Raw genomic sequence first — 16,453 nt, 5'->3', positions numbered from 1 at the left:
ATAAAAAGACCCGTGTCTATGGTTGAAGGTGCTAAATTTAAAACCCACCCAGACGTCTAGACGTCTGCTATTACCGTTTAGTGGAGGGAAAACTCTCTTAAGAGTCTCCGGTGAAGCTTCAGACGCTATATCGACTATATTTTAAGACAAATTTCTTCCTAAAACTCTGGTGAAACAGTGTCTCAGACAGTGACCTCAATTATTTGCTGTCTGTGGGGCTGCTTTTAGGGGCAGTAAACTCTTCAGACGTCTGGTTTTCCATTACCACCAATGTGAGCAACTCTCTGTAAGACATTCCAATATCCATCAACAGTGATGTAAGACCTTCGCCACACGTTTGTTAATTAAATAAGCCTCGATTTATTTCTGTATTTACAATTTGCATTATTTAATTTATAGAAAAATAGTGTCATTTCCTATGTACACAATAGTCTTATAGGAATGGATGAAAAAGGTCACCAAGTGTGCATAGAGCTTGCTTTGGAAAGAACCGCTCACTCTCAACCATCAGAAGATCCCTGAGGAAAGAGGAGTTGCTTCAAATAATACAGCTCGGGACCACTTTAGCAAGTTGGGGGACGGGGGACGAGGGGACGAGGGAGGTTCCACCCCCACCAAAGTAGGCCATCTTAATGCCACGGCAGCATCTGCAGCCACGTCTGTGGCTAGTTCCTGTCAATTAGTATCAGAAGGTCCCGGTTCTCTTCTGCACGACCTCATGTCCTCCTGGGTCACCTCAGTTGAAGCCGAATTTGAAGTTGAAGGGTCCGGAGCCGAAAGGATTGAAGCCTTGGAAGCTCTCCCAGCCCCCGCGGAAGTGATGGTGGTGGTGGCCTCCGCCCTGCTGGCTCTCTGGGTCCAGGGGGTCCTCACCCTGGTCAAACTTACTCCTCATCTCTGGGGAGGAGCAGAATTGAGAAGGTCTGTTAGAGCACTTGGGGTTTTTCTTGAGTACACTACCTGTCCAAAAGTTTGTGGACACCTCTTATAATGAAGAATGCTTTCAGATACTCTCAGTCCCTCTAGAGAAGTACTGCCAATAGAATAGGACTCTCTGGAGCAGATAAACATTGAAATCTACTGGCACCATGCCTAATGCAGTGAGCTGTGGTGCAGTAGAGCTGCGGTCTCTGGAATGATGGATGGTGCTCCATCCAATACTTTTCCAACACCCTGACCTCACTAACCCTCGTTACTGAATGCAATCAAATCCTCACAACAATGCTCCCCCAAAATCTAGTAGAAAGCCTTCTTCTTCCCTGGACGGTAGAGACAGTTGCTCCAATAGAAGCAGGATCAACACCCTCAATCTCATAAACAAATAATGCACAGGTGTCCAAATACTTTTGTCCATAAGCGACAAAATGAACACATTTAAGGTTATAATGATCGTTTGTGCTTGGATACAATACCATACGGCCAATCAGAACATAGACTATTTGCATATATCTTAAAGGCCTCAAAGAGACAGCAACCAAAAGGCCCTGTAAAAGAGTCTTGCAGACTGAAACAGAATTATTCTATTGTTAATCCACTTCATTAAGCATTAGCCGGCTCACGCAGAACTCGGCAAGCGGCCGACTTTGTTCTCGAGTGAGATTTATCTCCAGACCAAAAACAAACCTCAGAATAAAGCGAAATTGGCTTAATTCTGGCCAGAACTACAGTATGACCCGATTGCAGCTCCAGTGAGATAAAGAGCGGGTAATTGTGTGAGCCAGGGTTTGAAGATAATTCCCTTAAACTAAATGAACTACATTTCCATTAAAAGAGTGAATCATTTCCACCATGAAACCTTTTTACAGTGTTTACCTGGATCGGTGAGCACTTCTTTGGCCTGTGCGATGTCTATGAACTTCTTCTCTGCCTTTTTCTTATCTTCAGGATCCTGGAAATTGTCCGGGTGCCACTGTTGTGCCAGCTTCCTGTAAGCTTTGATGATCTCCTTCTTCTGGGCTGTCCTATAGAATGCAGGTATTGTAGGTGTTAAGTGTGGCAGATGTTAAAGCCCCTGGAACACACTGAATTTCTTTTGTAGAATACGAAACATGGGCGTTCAGTGGAGCGATCAGATCAGCGCGGCCTGGGCGTGGTCTTAATATTCTAATGAACGTGTGTGTGACCGACACCCCTCCATCACTGGTGAACAATTTTACAGTGGTGGTGAATGATTTCACATATCTTTAGGGTTTAACAGAATTCCCAGCCCATATACAGATACACAAGCCAATGGCGCTATACAGACCTAGCTCCGCCCCTTCGCAGAGGAGCAGCCCGGCTAGCTCTCGGCTCCCTCTCGGCTCTACAAGGTCTCTACAAGACCTGCACTCTGCCCCATGGCTAGCTAGCTCTCTAGAATGCTTTCTAACGAAGCTTTAGCTCGCCAGGATGCCCAGACCCGAAACGGGGGCGGAGCCATATAGACCTTGTGATTGGTCAGGGTTATGCTGACGTAAACCTGACCCACTTTTAGGACTGCCCATTCCACATGGAGAGCAGAGCAATACTGGGGGGAAATCCAGCAGACATTTATTAGACTGGGTAGACATTCATAAGACAGACTTTGCACTGGGGGGTCCTGAGGGGCCCTGAGGGGCCCGATTCTTCAACTTCGTTAGAAAGAAAACTTAGGTTTTAGGTTCCCGGGGACTTCATACATTGTCCCTCACCTCTTCACACCCAGGATCTTGTAGTAGTCTCTCTTCTGCGACTGTTTGAGGAGGCGATTCGCTCTGTCCAGCCCTTCCTTTATCTCCTGGTCATTATCGCTGTACTTCTTGGCGCTCTCGAAGTCTTTAATGGCTGCGGAAACGAGATGGTTTTAGGTAAGGCTGGGTGAGGTAGCAGAAATATGACATTAACAAAACGCAGATGGGATGTGGGATGTTGGCATGGGCAAAACGCACCAGGATACTTGGGATAATGGCTGATAACTAGCCATGGATATCAGCTCTGCAGAGTTTGAGCTGGGTGTCGTTTACTGACTTATTATAAATGATCTAAATGTGCCCTTTTTGATCCATAATTGCCCAGAGAGTGAACAGAAATGTAGTTGGTGTCTGTAAGAATGGGAAATCTGGACGGTACAGACTCCACATTCAACGTTACCTTCTTCATATTGCTCGTCTTGGAGGTAAGCTTCCGCTCTGTCTTTCAGAGCATTCACATTCTCGGGGTCTAATTCGAGGACCTCGCTGCACACCGGGATGGCTCTGGAACCCTGCTGATCCTGTGACCAGACAACACCACAATAACAACATTTGCATGCTGCAGACTTAATATAATAAACATAATTATATTAAGTCTTAAACATAATTAGCAGAACAGGGTGTTTTTGTATATATAATATGGGCTACATGATCAAAAGTATTGGGACACCTGCTCATTCATTGCTTCTTCTGAAATCAAGGGTAATAAAGAGTTCATCCTGCTTTTGTGGAGTAACTGTCTCTACTGTCCAGGGAAGAAGGCCTTCTACTAGATTTTGAAGGAGCATTGCTGTGAGGATTTGATTGCATTCAGCAACAAATGCATTAGTGAGGTCTGGATGTTAAATGATCACCGCCTCACCTCATCATCCCCAACTCATCCCAAAAGTATTGGACGAAGCTTCATCCATCATTCCAGAGAACACAGTTCTTGCACTGCTCCACGGCTCAATGCCGGGGGGCTTTATACCCCTCTACTAGCCCATGCCTGGCATTATTAGGTAGCATGGTTCCGATAGGTTAATCATTGTTTATCTGCTCCAGTGGGTAGCTGAATGCGTTCTTCACTAGACAGGGTGTCCACCAACTTTTGGACATGTAGTGTACCTCTGCGGTGTGCAGACAGAGACACCTGGTGGCCGAAAGTGGAATAATCACTCACCTTCGAGAGACAGTGGCAGATGCGCTCTTGGGCTTGGAGCGCGTACTGAGGCACGTTGGGGTCCGTCTTCATGACCGACTCGTATTTACTCACTGCATCGCCGTACCTGAGAACGAGAGACAGGATGGCCATTGGAGCTTCTTCAGAGCCTGCCCACGAGCCCCTAAAACTCTGCAACAGTCTACTTCTCCCACTGACTGGTTGGACAGATTATTTATATATATATATATATATATATATATATATATATAGAGAAAATGGGTGTCTGGATATTTTTGGACAGGAAGTCCAATGCCACTAAGCTCTGTGTGTGTGCGTTCATTAGGATACAGTGCTGACGGGACGCACCTCTGCTGCTGGATCAGTTCCTCAGCAGATAGGATCAGCTTGTTGAGCTTCTTCACCCGCTTGTAGTGGCTGAAGCACTCCTTGTGGTCGGGGTCCAATTTCAGGCACTCTCGCACCTCGCTGCAGATACAAACACCATGCTGCTTTAGCATATACACCACAGCACAGAGGTTTTTGGCCCCATTCCCATAATTCACATCATCGTCTCTTAGCAGTACGAGAGCTCTTACTGGAGAAACGTCAGATCCCATTAGAACAGATGCAGGTAAAGGAAATACAGTAAAAAGCAAGTCTGAGGTTCCAGGTTTCTTACTTGAGGGACATCTCATGGTCTCCTAGGTTGTAATAGATGGTGCTGAGCTTGTAGAAGGCCTGCGTGTTGTCGTTTCTCAGCTTGGAGGCGGCTTTGAGGTCACTGATGGCTTTGCCCATCTCGCCCAGCTGTATGAAACACTCGGCGCGCATTTCCCTGGAGGCCACGTCCCACGCGCTCGTCTGATGGATGCAGAAACACAGTCAGTCAGGCAGTGGCACCTACTGTGCCAGGGCTGTGTGGCAGGTGGCAGCACAAGGTAGGTGGTCATTTAGTAGGAGCTATTTAGTAACCAAGTAGGGTTTACCTTGATGAGCCGAACCCCCTCCCCCCCAGTTGACCCTAGATGGACTAGTAGGTGGGCTGCCAATTAGCCCACTAGCACTAGCAGTGCTCCCAACACTAGGATGGCTCTTCCGATACATGCAAAGCCAGCCAGCCAGCACCTCTTTTTAAACTAGCCAGTCGTTGGACATGCTTGGAGGAAAGTGTCAGGTCCCCAGTTCCACCACACCAGCTGACAGACGCCTGTGCAAGTGATGGGGGAGAGAAAGAGCGCCATCTACCGCCACCCAGAGAGAACACAAAAAGCAATAGTCCAGCGCTAAATCAATTTAGCATGACTGATCGCTGACCTCAGACGCAGCTGACCAGCCAGGCACGTTTGGTATCCGAGGTGTGCTTCTTCAGCTGACAATAGGAATTGCCTGGCTGATCTCGCTAATGACCACTGGACTTGGACTGTCACCAATCTCATCTCACCTCGCCTAACTCAGGCTGCGTTTTCCATCATAACGATTTCTGGGCGATCTGGACGCCCCAATGTTACCGTACATTACAAGTCAAAAGTTTTAGAACACCCCCAATTTTGTCAGTCGTCCACTGGCAGGCAAACCACCTTAACCCTTACTTCCTCAAACCTGCAGATCCAAGTCTTCTATTCACAGCTGAAACTGAGGCTCGCTCCAGTGTCCAGAGCTGCTGAGCTACAAGGTGCTACAAGCCGTCCATCACACAAGCTGCTGTTGACTCTCAGACATGCTGTTCTGATGCTGTTGTGGATTTGAGGGTGTCGGACCTCTTCGGTTTTCTCCAGTATGCAGTCTAGAAGTCTAGAAAGCTGTCCTCCACACACTCGGGCTTTAGTAAGGCTTCTAAAGGAAGGATCCTCCAATGCTATTTTCAAGACATTATGAGGGCTTATGCCTGAACGTGCAGTGTTGTGTAAATACTGGACGCTTGGGCGTCTGAATCGGTCGCATCAATTTTCAAAGCTTCATTTATTTCCTTTGCTACAAACAGCTGTATTTTCTGCTTGACGACTTTTAGAGGTTATTCACTGGACTTGGAACGACTTAAATGTCAATAGCCGAGGAAAAACTGGAAAAATGTGTGCAGGAGATGTCAGCAGAGCCAGCAGCGGCTCTCGTCAACTTACGTCAAGGATCACGTCCAGGTGTGACACTGCTGAGTTGTAATCGCTGCGATCGAAATCGCTCCGGGCTTGGGTCACCAATCTTTGGATTTCATCCGATTTCTTCAGCTGGCTCTGGGCTTCCTGCTCCTCTCGGCTGCTGGGGCTGGATTTCAGCTGGAAAACGGAGCGAAATAACAGACTGTATTTAATAAGCCCTGCAGTTTCGGAGGCAGGGAGCATCTTTCATTTCCTACTCAGTTTAAAGAGGAAAGCTCATCGCTTCTCCACTTTGGTGGAAACAAACAGATGGTCGAGCGATTTAGGAAGCTCTGAGAATGAGTGCATTTTCATTTACTGCAATTACAATTCCTATACCTTAGGGCTGGGCGATATGGTAAAAATACTATATCGCGATATTTACAGACTCACGATACACAATATTTATCACAATACATGTAAATGTATTGACACAGACTCAAGTAACTAGTAACTCACCACTTTCTTGAAATCACTCTCCGCGTCATCGAGCTTCCCCTGCTTCAGCAGTAGGTTCCCCCTCTGAAGTCTGGCCTTGGAGTGGAGACAGAGCACAGGCTGCAGTTAAACAGACACACGCAACCGCTTTCAGCTCACGCGTTTCAGGACGGGGCAAAACTTACTGATGTGAAATCAGGCTTGAGCTCGATGACTTTGCTGAGGTCCGGCAGAGCGGATTTGGACTTTCCCATGGCCAGGTACACGGTGGCTCTCCTGTAGTAGGCCATGTAGTTTTTGGGGTCTCCATCTGCACAGAAGACCGAGGGCAGTGACCATGGGGTTAAAAATCAGGCCAGAGTATTATTATTATTATTATTATTATGGTGGAGGGGGGCAAAACCTCACCAACTCACCTACAGCTGCGTGGAAATGGGAAAGCGCGTCGGCCAGCTGTCCGGCAGCAAGCAGCTTCTTCCCCATCTCCAGATGCTGCTCAACGCTGTTGCCCTTTCCGCAGATCACTCCTGTAAACACAACCAATACAACCACAATGACACACACACACACACACACACAGTGAAGGACATCCTAACAGCGACACATATGATTATCAGTTGCTTTGCTGAATAAACAAACACTAATCTAATCTGACCTGCCCGATTTGTGAGCGTCCTCCAGAAATGTGGCCATACTAGTTACCTAGCCAAGCAACCAGATATCTGCCACGGCACTGCTTTACACGTTCAGCATATTGCAACACCTAGATCACCACTAACCTATACCTAAACGGCAGTGCAGAGCTGGGCAATATGCCGATATTTTATTGTATCGTGATAAATGCCGTTATCATGATAACAATATGCCTTTCTAATCATATGGAGGAGACTGTTAGTGCTTAATAACCACTGATCAGCTGCAGGTTTCATTACGAACAGTGTGATTAGACTGAACGGTTAATTAGATGAAGCAGCAGATGTCGAATAAAAATCTCATAAATAATATCATATCAAAAGGTCTTTAAATATCGTGATGATGTATTTACACCATATCGCCCAGCCCTACCGCAGTGCCTTCCGCATTAGCTTGCTGCACAGTGGGCGCTGGTCACTGTCCAGTCCATAGGGATCAGTGGGCAAAGGACGCTACCCACGGGACGGGACACTGATCCACCCAGTCCGATCCACCCGGCCTGATCCACCCGGCCTGATCCACCCGGCCCGATCCACTCGGCCTGATCCAGTCTTAACACCCCAACACCATGTCTGTCAGTCAGTCAGTGTCACCCCCCTCACCCAAATACTACCTGCCTGCTCTGTGGTGGTAGTGGTAGTGGTGGTGGTGGTGGTGGTCAGTCCTGTGGGGTCCTGACCATTGCAGAACAAACAGGGTGAAAGGAGGCTGATGATAAAGTCTGCAGAGAAACATCTGGACACAGTCTGGACTTCTAGAGCTACCACAGGGTCAGTGGAGAAGATGTCAGGGTCAATGAATGGGTGTTTTTAATGGGGTCATATTTTCCCTTCTACTGCTGCCCACTGACAGCTTGAGGACACGTCTGCTCCCCTCAAGTTCCCCAGGCTGCGCTATGCTAAGCTAAGCTAACCACAAGCCATTTGTTTACATGCAGTTTGAGCTAGGCTAGGCTAGGCTAGGCTAAGCTAGGCTAAGCTAGGCTACCCAGGGGCGTCTATGCAGTTCTCCGGCCGCTGACCGCAGCTCCAGCTCGGGTTAGGACACTCACCTTCGTACCGTAGATCCAGCAGGACCAGCACAAACGGGACATAGCTGAACAGCCTGTGCGCCGGCGGAGCTACAGCCACCATGTTCGCGTCCGGTCGCTTCCCCGCGGTCTGCGCGCTGCCCTTCAGTCTCCAGCGCTGCGGCGCTCCGCTCGGTCGTGGGTCGCTCTGATTGGTCCGCGCCGCTGGAAGCCACGCCCACGGCCTTCTGCTCAACGGAGAGCGGCCACGGCAGCGTTCTGAGAGGGAGCGTGTGCTGACGCGCCGCGTGTGCTCGGCGTTGCTGTAGCAACAAGGACATACGCTAGCTCGCGGACCTACACTAGCTGCGTGTCCAAATGTTTGTGGACACCGCTTAGTCGCTGTGGAGAAGTACTGCCAATAGAATAGGACTCTCTTAGCATGGACCTAGAGGCACCAGGCCTAACTGCCTGAAGCCAGGGCAGCGTGGGCTATAGGGGTATGATGAAGCCCCCCAGCAGTATTGAGCTGTATGATAGATGGAGTGGACCTCACTAACATCCCTGTTGCTGAATGCAATCAGATCCTCACAGCAGTGCTTTTTCTCCGAAATCTAGAAGAAAGCCTTTTTTCGCCCCTGGACCGTAAAAAAATAATTTCTTGGAGGCTCCTCAAAGCACCTTAGGAGGTTCCTCGAGCCTCCAAAAGTTCCTCAAGGATCTTCTACTCCAGGTAGGAGGGCCTACCTGAAGCCCTCCAGCCTCAACGGACGCCTGTGTGTCCCCCCGGTGTCCCCCTATTATCCAGCCCTTGACAGGAGCCACTGGATCCAGATAATCAGGCTTATTGACCTCTTTACTTCACCTGCTACTGGCCTTAATGTGGGTCAGAAAAGCAAAGCTAAGTTTGGACTGATGAGAGAGAGAGAGAGAGAGAAAGACAGAGAGAGAGAGGGATAGAGTGTGTAAGTCCTGCGTGTGATGAAGAGGAGGAGGAGGAGAAGGAGGAGGTGCATAATAAATCACCTCCCTGTAGGGAGGCCCACTCCCCCTACCGCTCCACACAGCAGCGAGTGCCTCCTCTGTAGAGTGTGGGTCTCTCCAGTGGAGTGTGTATCCAGCGCAGTGTGTGTGTCTGCCATGTCTGTGACTGCACTTTCCTCCAGGCTGCTCCTGCTGGGCCTTGGCGCTGCCCGGGCGACGTGTGTGCGCCCCCGACGACCTGGCTGTGTTTTCAGCGATGCTAGAGGAGTGAGCTCGGGCCGAGCACTCAGGTACACACATACACACACACTCACATACACATGCATACATATTTACTCTGAGATCTCATTGCAAGAAAACAGCCTTTTAACCAGTGAAAAAGAACTTTACTGTAAACTTTACGGTCATATTTACTGTCAGATTACCCGAAAAGTGCAGTAGTGAGTGCTGAGTGCAGTACCAGTCCCCTACTGCCGTTAATACTGGGCTGTAAAGTCTTGCTGCACCACCAAAACCTGTAGCTGGACTTCTGTAAACTGACAAATGCATCTACTTTGAACAAAACTTTACAAACGTGTAAAGTTTACAAGTTACCCTAGTACAGTAGTACAGAGTAGTGCTTGGGGTAGAGTGCAGGATCACTGCAGCTCATACATAGGAACATTGCAGTGAAAATAACTTTGCTGCTAGTGCTAACTTTATAGCTGTAAATGTCTGTAAAATTTACAAAAAAGTGTAAAGGAAGTTATAAGGTGGTTAGAATATGCACCTTGAGCTGAGCATATACACACACACACACACACACTTACTACATAGCTGGATTCCTCCTAAACAGACCTACAGTATAACTTCTTTAAACATTTTACAAAGTGAATGGCCACACTGTAAAATCTACTGTAAAGTTTACATTCATTCAGTGTTATGTATTGTAAACACTGTAAAGCTAGACTGTAAAGGTTTTACTTTATTATTATTTATTCTGTTATCTTATATCTGTAAATAGTTCATTGTAAAAAAAAACAGTGTATTGTAAACACTGCTGTAAAGCTAGACTGTAAAGGGTTTACTTTATTATCATTTATTATGTTATCTTATATCTGTAAATAATTCAATGTAAAAACAAAAAAACATAATGTAAACTTTTGAACACCATGCAGACGTTTCAATAAAGATGCAGCAGCACCTGGAGCGTAAACTGACAGTACTGTTACTACAGTTGATGTTGCGAGCTGTAAAACTGCTGTAAAGTTACACTACTTCACTAACATCTCTGTTGTCAAATGCAAATAGCTGTAAAGTTTACTGTAAAGTTGAAGTGAAAGGCTTCTCTTTCACTTCAATTGCATCTAATGCAAAAGACACGTCAGTTTATAACTGTAAAGATAACTGTAATTTCTCATTTGTTTACTTTGTAAACAAATTTGTTTACGTAAAAAGGGCTTCACTTGGAAAATATGTGAGTAATGAAAGTGTAAAAAGTTGATTTTCTACCATGTTACTGTTCTTTACTGATATTTACACGCAGTCGAAGCAAAGCGAAGTTCACCCAGAGGATTCGGTAGTGAAAAGATTTGGAAGGTCAGGTTCGAATGCGTTCACTTCAGTACGGCCACTGAATAATTAGGTCAAAAAGGCCGGCCGTGCCCGGAGGAAAGAAGAATTCTGAATAAGATCTGCTGCTAATCTCATTAACCTCCTCCAGGCCTGGTTAAATCCCCATTCCAAACCAGACTCAGGTCTTTTCTCCCAGTTTGATCGAAATATCGCCCCTAACGCACCAGTGTCCAGTGTGGCCCCCCAGTCTTAGCTGAATAATGAGGTACATTAGAGGTCCATATAGTTCATATAGCACCGAAAATGGGTTATGCAGCTCGATAGTGGAACCTTTGTTGGTGCTAGAATCATCTACCAACCCAGCGAGCGGAGAACTTAACAGGAATGTCCAGCAATTTGTTTCTGAGACAGCATTAGCATTCCCAGTTAGACAAACACTAGCAGTATGGAAATGCCTGAAATATTAAAAATAATCATCAAAAAATACTAAAACAATCAAATAATTGATAATACAATATATTTAATATATATATATTTAATAAATGTGTCATAAAACGTTAAGAACCTTAAGAATTGGACTAATTATCTTAACATAGGATACATTTTTTATACTTTAAATTATTAATGAATACATATTATACATATACATATATAATTAATTAATTATTCATACTTTTCTGAATTTAAACTGATAATAAAATAATTGTTAATGATGAACCTGCATTACTTTTTGAAACATGCCGACCAAATTCAACTGTAAGAATAAACAAATAAATCTAAAAAAAGAAAAAAAAGGTTCTAGGAACATCTAGAAAACGTAACAGAGAACCAAAATCATATCATTTAGAACGTTCGAGTAAAGATTTCTGATTATCTGAGTCCATTGGCTCCTGTCAAGGGGTGGATCTACTAGGCAGCGAGTGAACAGTCAGATCTTGGAGGAGCTGAAGCAGAAAAATAGTCAAGCCTAAGAATCTGAGACACTTTGACAAGAACCAAGAACCCAGCTGTAATGTTCTAGATGACTGGAGGGTCAGAACATCTCCAAAACATCGTGGCATTTGGTCTTTTGAGGTATGCAGTGGTCAGTACCTACCAAAAGTGCTCCAAGGAAGGACAACCGGTGAACCGGTGACAGGGTCATGGGCACCCAAGGCTTATTGATGGTCAGGGAGGCCTCACCTCACAACTCACAGGACCTGCTACTAGAGGCTAATGTCTTGGTGCCAGACACCACAGGACGTCTTTGAAGGTCTTGTGGAGTCCATGCCTCGATAACAGGACGACTCTAGGGGCCCGGGACTGACAGGGGCCCTGTGTTATGCATTAACGGAGTTTTGAATTTATTGTGAATTGATTGTGAGCCCGAAATCCCTGGCAGTGCTCCTGCTCGATGGGTCAGAGCTGTTTTGGTGGCACTAAGGGGACCCACACAATACTAGGCAGGTGGTTATGACATCATGGCTGCATGGTGTGTCTCGTTTTTGAGAGAAATGATGACTCTAATAAAGGTAAAAGTCACTAAATAAATAGAAAAAATGACTCCTAAGCTGTTTAAGGACTGAGGAATCTATACAACTGCTGGGAAACGCCCCTCCAGCCTCTACCTGCACGGGATCGGAAGCCTATAGTAGACTCTAGTCTTCGGTTTTAGGCCTTAAAAAAAAATGCAACCCAAAAAAGCCTTTCGGCCTCAGCTGGTACATGAAGGTGGTATTCCACAGAGTATGGTTTAGACAAAGGGTCTGTTTTCTCCTCGCTCTGAAAGAAAGACTGTGAATGTGAAAGTTGGATTAGGATAAGGTTCTTAATGCAGCTTAAGGCCCAGTTTCCCAGTAAAAGCTCAACAAGCAACACAGCAGGTGGTTAAAAAGGACACAACTGGGTTGTTTTAACACAATGGCAGGACTGTTATGAGCTGTACATACAGTATGTATATATATATGTATATATATATGCTGCAAATAGTTATAAAATTATAAAAGTATTTGGACACCTGCTCATTTACTGCTGTGTATTAAAAAGAGTTGATCCTGCTTCTATTGCAGTAACTGTCTCTACTGTCCATTGAAGAAGGATTTCTACTAGATTTTGGAGGAGAGCTTTGCTGTGAGGATTTGAGGAGACTCACTGTCCCCAACTCCCCACCCCCTGAGCACCTGGAGCAATGCTGGGGGGCTTTATACCCCTCTGGCTTTAGGCAGTAAGGCAAGGTGCCAAGAGGTTCATTTTCATCTGGTCCTATTCTATTGACAGTACGTCTCTTCCAAGGACTAGACAAGCTGTGTGTGTGTGTGTGTGTGTGTGAGTGTGTGTGTGTGTGTGTGTGTGTGTGTCCGCATTTACATAACTGTTTCAGCAATGGGTGCACTTTAGAGTACATCAATGCATTCATCAGAAGGGGTGTCCACAAACATTTGGACATATAGTTTATCGCCCACCCCAACGCCTGACTCCCCGTCCTTGTTTCTGTGCACAACTAATCTCTCAGAACTGCTACAGCTCAGGGACACTCGTGGCTCATTAACCAGGCCTTTCTGGACGCTTGACACATGTTGTGGAGTCCCACGGGGCTCCGGTTTAGGGTTGGTAAACTACTACTGACTGTGTGTGTGTGTGTGTGTGTGTGTGTGTGTGTGTGTGTGTGTGTGTGTGTGAGTTTAAGCGTTTTCATGGCTGGCTTCTGAGTAAAGGCTAATTTCTGTCTGCTGTGATATTACTATAAATGTGTGTTAAGCAGATTATTTACCAAAATCACCACCATTTCTCCTTATTCCTTTAAAAAAAGCCATTTGTTGTTACTGGGCCTTTAAGACTGATAAATGTTGGTGGGAAAACCCCCCAAAAAACAACTATTAATATAGTTATTAATACTATAGTTATTTTAAAAAATAGTATAGTTATTACAGTTATTATTAGTACTATAGTTATTACAGTTATTATTAATAGTATATGTATTACAATTATTATTAATACTATAGTTATTACAGTTATTATTAATAGTATAGTTATTACAGTTAGTATTAATAGTATAATTATTACAGTTATTATTGACAGTATATGTAATTACAGTTATTATTAATAGTATATGTTATTACAATTATTATTAATACTATAGTTATTACAGTTATTATTAATAGTATAGTTATTACAGTTAGTATTAATAGTATAATTATTACAGTTATTATTGACAGTATATGTAATTACAGTTATTATTAATAGTATATGTTATTACAATTATTATTAATAGTATATGTTATTACAGTTACTATTAATACTATTGTGATTTCAGTTATTATTAATACTATAGTTATTACAGTTATTATTAATAGTATATGTTATTACAGTTGTTATTATTAATACTATAGTTATTACAGTTATTACTAACAGTATAGTTATTACAGTTATTATTAATAGTATATGTTATTACAATTATTATTAATAGTATATGTTATTACATTTACTATTAATACTATTGTTATTTCAGTTATTATTAATACTATAGTTATTACAGTTGTTATTATTAATACTATAGTTATTACAGTTATTATTAATACTATAGTTATTACAGTTATTACTAACAGTATAGTTATTACAGTTATTATTAATACTATATTTTGAACTTTTATTCAATCCAAAGATAACAGCAATAAAAAATACTCTGTCACTCTTTATTGCTTCTCTTTTCAGGGCGGAGGACAGAGTAACCATTCACTTCATAAACCGCGATGGGAAGAGAATCTCAGTCGACTCTTTAACTGGAGTTTCACTACTTAACATTGTTGTCGACCAGAATTTAGACTTTGACGGATTTGGTAAGACTGTAAGAGAAATCACTGAACATATCTGTTTAGTTAATGCCATACTTATATATCATCCTGACTCCATACAATACCCCTGCATATATATATATATATGTATTTATTTAGGGGCCCTAAAAGATGAATTTTGGCAGAATTGTTAGAGGTGTGTAATATCTTTGCATGGGGCCCAGAGAAAGGCCCTGGAAGCGCCCCTGTATATATGTATACACGTGTGTGTGTGTGTGTGTGTGTGTGTGTATAATACCACAAAACATATAGAACATATTATTAAAATTAAATAAATACATAAATGTAAGACAAATGGGCCATATTAATATACCTATCCATCTATCCATCCATATATCTATCTATATCTATATATATTACAGATCTGATTTTAATGGCATATTTTAACAGATCGGGTACTGGCTATTTTACCCACAATCCAGTTCAGAGTCTGTTCAGCGTAGCATCTGCTGTCCTCAAGGCACCATGAACAGACATTAATCTCAACTAAACTAAACTAAACTAAATCAGTCCAGAATGTCTCATGTCTGGTGTGTGTGTGTGTGTGTGTGTGTGTGTGTGTGTGTGTGGGTGTGTGTTCTCAGGTGCATGTGAAGGAACGTTAGCCTGCTCTACATGTCACCTCATTTTCGAGGAGAAGGTCTACAACAAACTGCTAGCCGATACCACAATAGCTGATGAGGAGATGGACATGCTGGACTTGGCCTATGGGCTCACGGCCACGTAAGGGACGGCCACTCAATTTCCACCGACTAACCAGATAATCAGAATTCAGACAGCTGACCGCTCACAGATGGCGTCTCTCTCTCCTCGGCTGTGTGTTCCAGGTCTCGGCTGGGCTGCCAGGTGTGTGTGAGTAAGGCTCTGGACGGGGTGGTTGTGCGAGTTCCTGAGGCTGTGTCTGACGCAAGGAAGAAAAACGACAAAGACTCGGCCTCCTGAAGCCCCCGCCCGAGACAGACGCCCCCGCCCGAGACAGGCTGCCTACTGGATAGCTTACTAAAAGCCCACGTCCTCCTGAAGACTGAGCGAGTTCACCTGGCACTCACAGCAGGACGTTTTCTTCACAAGATTGATCAGAAACGGTGAATAAAAAGGTAGAATTGAAAAACAAGAGTTCTGTGTTTTGCTGCCCAAAGCACATTAGAGGGGTTCCTAAAAGGCCAAAATTCAGAAATCCATCTGATATCTGGTCTCATGCCATAATTATGGATCATACCTTTGTAACAATAATATAAACTCGATTTATTCTTGTTATTTAATAATAATTAATCATCATTTATTAATGATGTTATTTATTGCCTGGGAGATCGTTGAGGCGTGGACTTGCTGTGGGATCTGGGACCAAGACTAGTAGCGTCAGTAGATCATTCTTTAAGTCCTGTAAGTTATGAGGTGAGCATCATGAGCATCAATGGGCCTAAAGTGCCCATGACCCTGTTGTAGCCCATGACCCTGTTTCACTGGTTGTTCTTCACTGGAGCACTTAGATAGTGGTAGGTACTGACCACTGCTTACATACTGCTTAAATACAGGGGCAGTTGTGGCTAGGTGGCCAGGCTATCGATTGGCTGTGGGTTCGATTCCCGGGCTCGGCAAGCTGGCACTGTTGGGCCCTTGAGCAATACGTGCACCTTACCTTACAGGAACAAGACCTGCCTGCCTGATGTTCTGGAGATGTTCTGATCCTCCAGTCGTCTATCTAGAACATCACAGTTTGGTTCTGGTCAAAGGTTTCTACACTTCATTCACGCATCTCCATCACCTTCAAGATCTGACTGCCTAGTATGTAGATCCATCCCTTGACAGGTGTAGCCACTGGAACCCGATCATCAGTGTCAGCGGTTCGAACGTCCGTTTGGTGTGCATGCATACAGTATATATGTAATTACTGCCATATTTTTATACACATATTGTTGTTGTCAGAACATAAAACCTCCAAAATAGTGACAGGATGAGAT

At 44.3% G+C, this 16,453-nt stretch overlaps 2 protein-coding genes across 2 annotated transcripts; one reads left to right on the top strand and one right to left on the bottom strand.

The window, feature by feature from the left end:
• Positions 1 to 336: 336 nt before the first annotated feature.
• dnajc3a (DnaJ (Hsp40) homolog, subfamily C, member 3a) lies at positions 337 to 8,295 on the bottom strand. The gene is made up of 12 exons (XM_072686592.1): positions 8,167 to 8,295; positions 6,839 to 6,949; positions 6,608 to 6,732; positions 6,444 to 6,518; positions 5,970 to 6,122; positions 4,532 to 4,713; positions 4,219 to 4,338; positions 3,871 to 3,976; positions 3,109 to 3,229; positions 2,670 to 2,802; positions 1,813 to 1,961; positions 337 to 897 (listed from the first exon to the last, which is right to left on the bottom strand). Exons 1-12 carry the CDS (start codon positions 8,246 to 8,248, stop codon positions 737 to 739), a joined length of 1,518 nt encoding a protein of 505 aa, XP_072542693.1. The 5' UTR covers positions 8,249 to 8,295; the 3' UTR covers positions 337 to 736.
• Positions 8,296 to 9,055: 760 nt separating this feature from the next.
• On the top strand, positions 9,056 to 15,529 carry fdx1 (ferredoxin 1). Its single transcript, XM_072686593.1, has 4 exons — positions 9,056 to 9,398; positions 14,353 to 14,477; positions 15,077 to 15,215; positions 15,320 to 15,529. Exons 1-4 carry the CDS (start codon positions 9,106 to 9,108, stop codon positions 15,432 to 15,434), a joined length of 672 nt encoding a protein of 223 aa, XP_072542694.1. The 5' UTR covers positions 9,056 to 9,105; the 3' UTR covers positions 15,435 to 15,529.
• The last annotated feature ends 924 nt before the right edge of the window (positions 15,530 to 16,453 follow it).

This window comes from Salminus brasiliensis, chromosome 8 (assembly GCF_030463535.1).
Source record: "Salminus brasiliensis chromosome 8, fSalBra1.hap2, whole genome shotgun sequence".
Lineage (NCBI taxonomy): Eukaryota > Metazoa > Chordata > Actinopteri > Characiformes > Bryconidae > Salminus > Salminus brasiliensis.
This window is presented reverse-complemented; position numbering and strand designations above follow the sequence as displayed.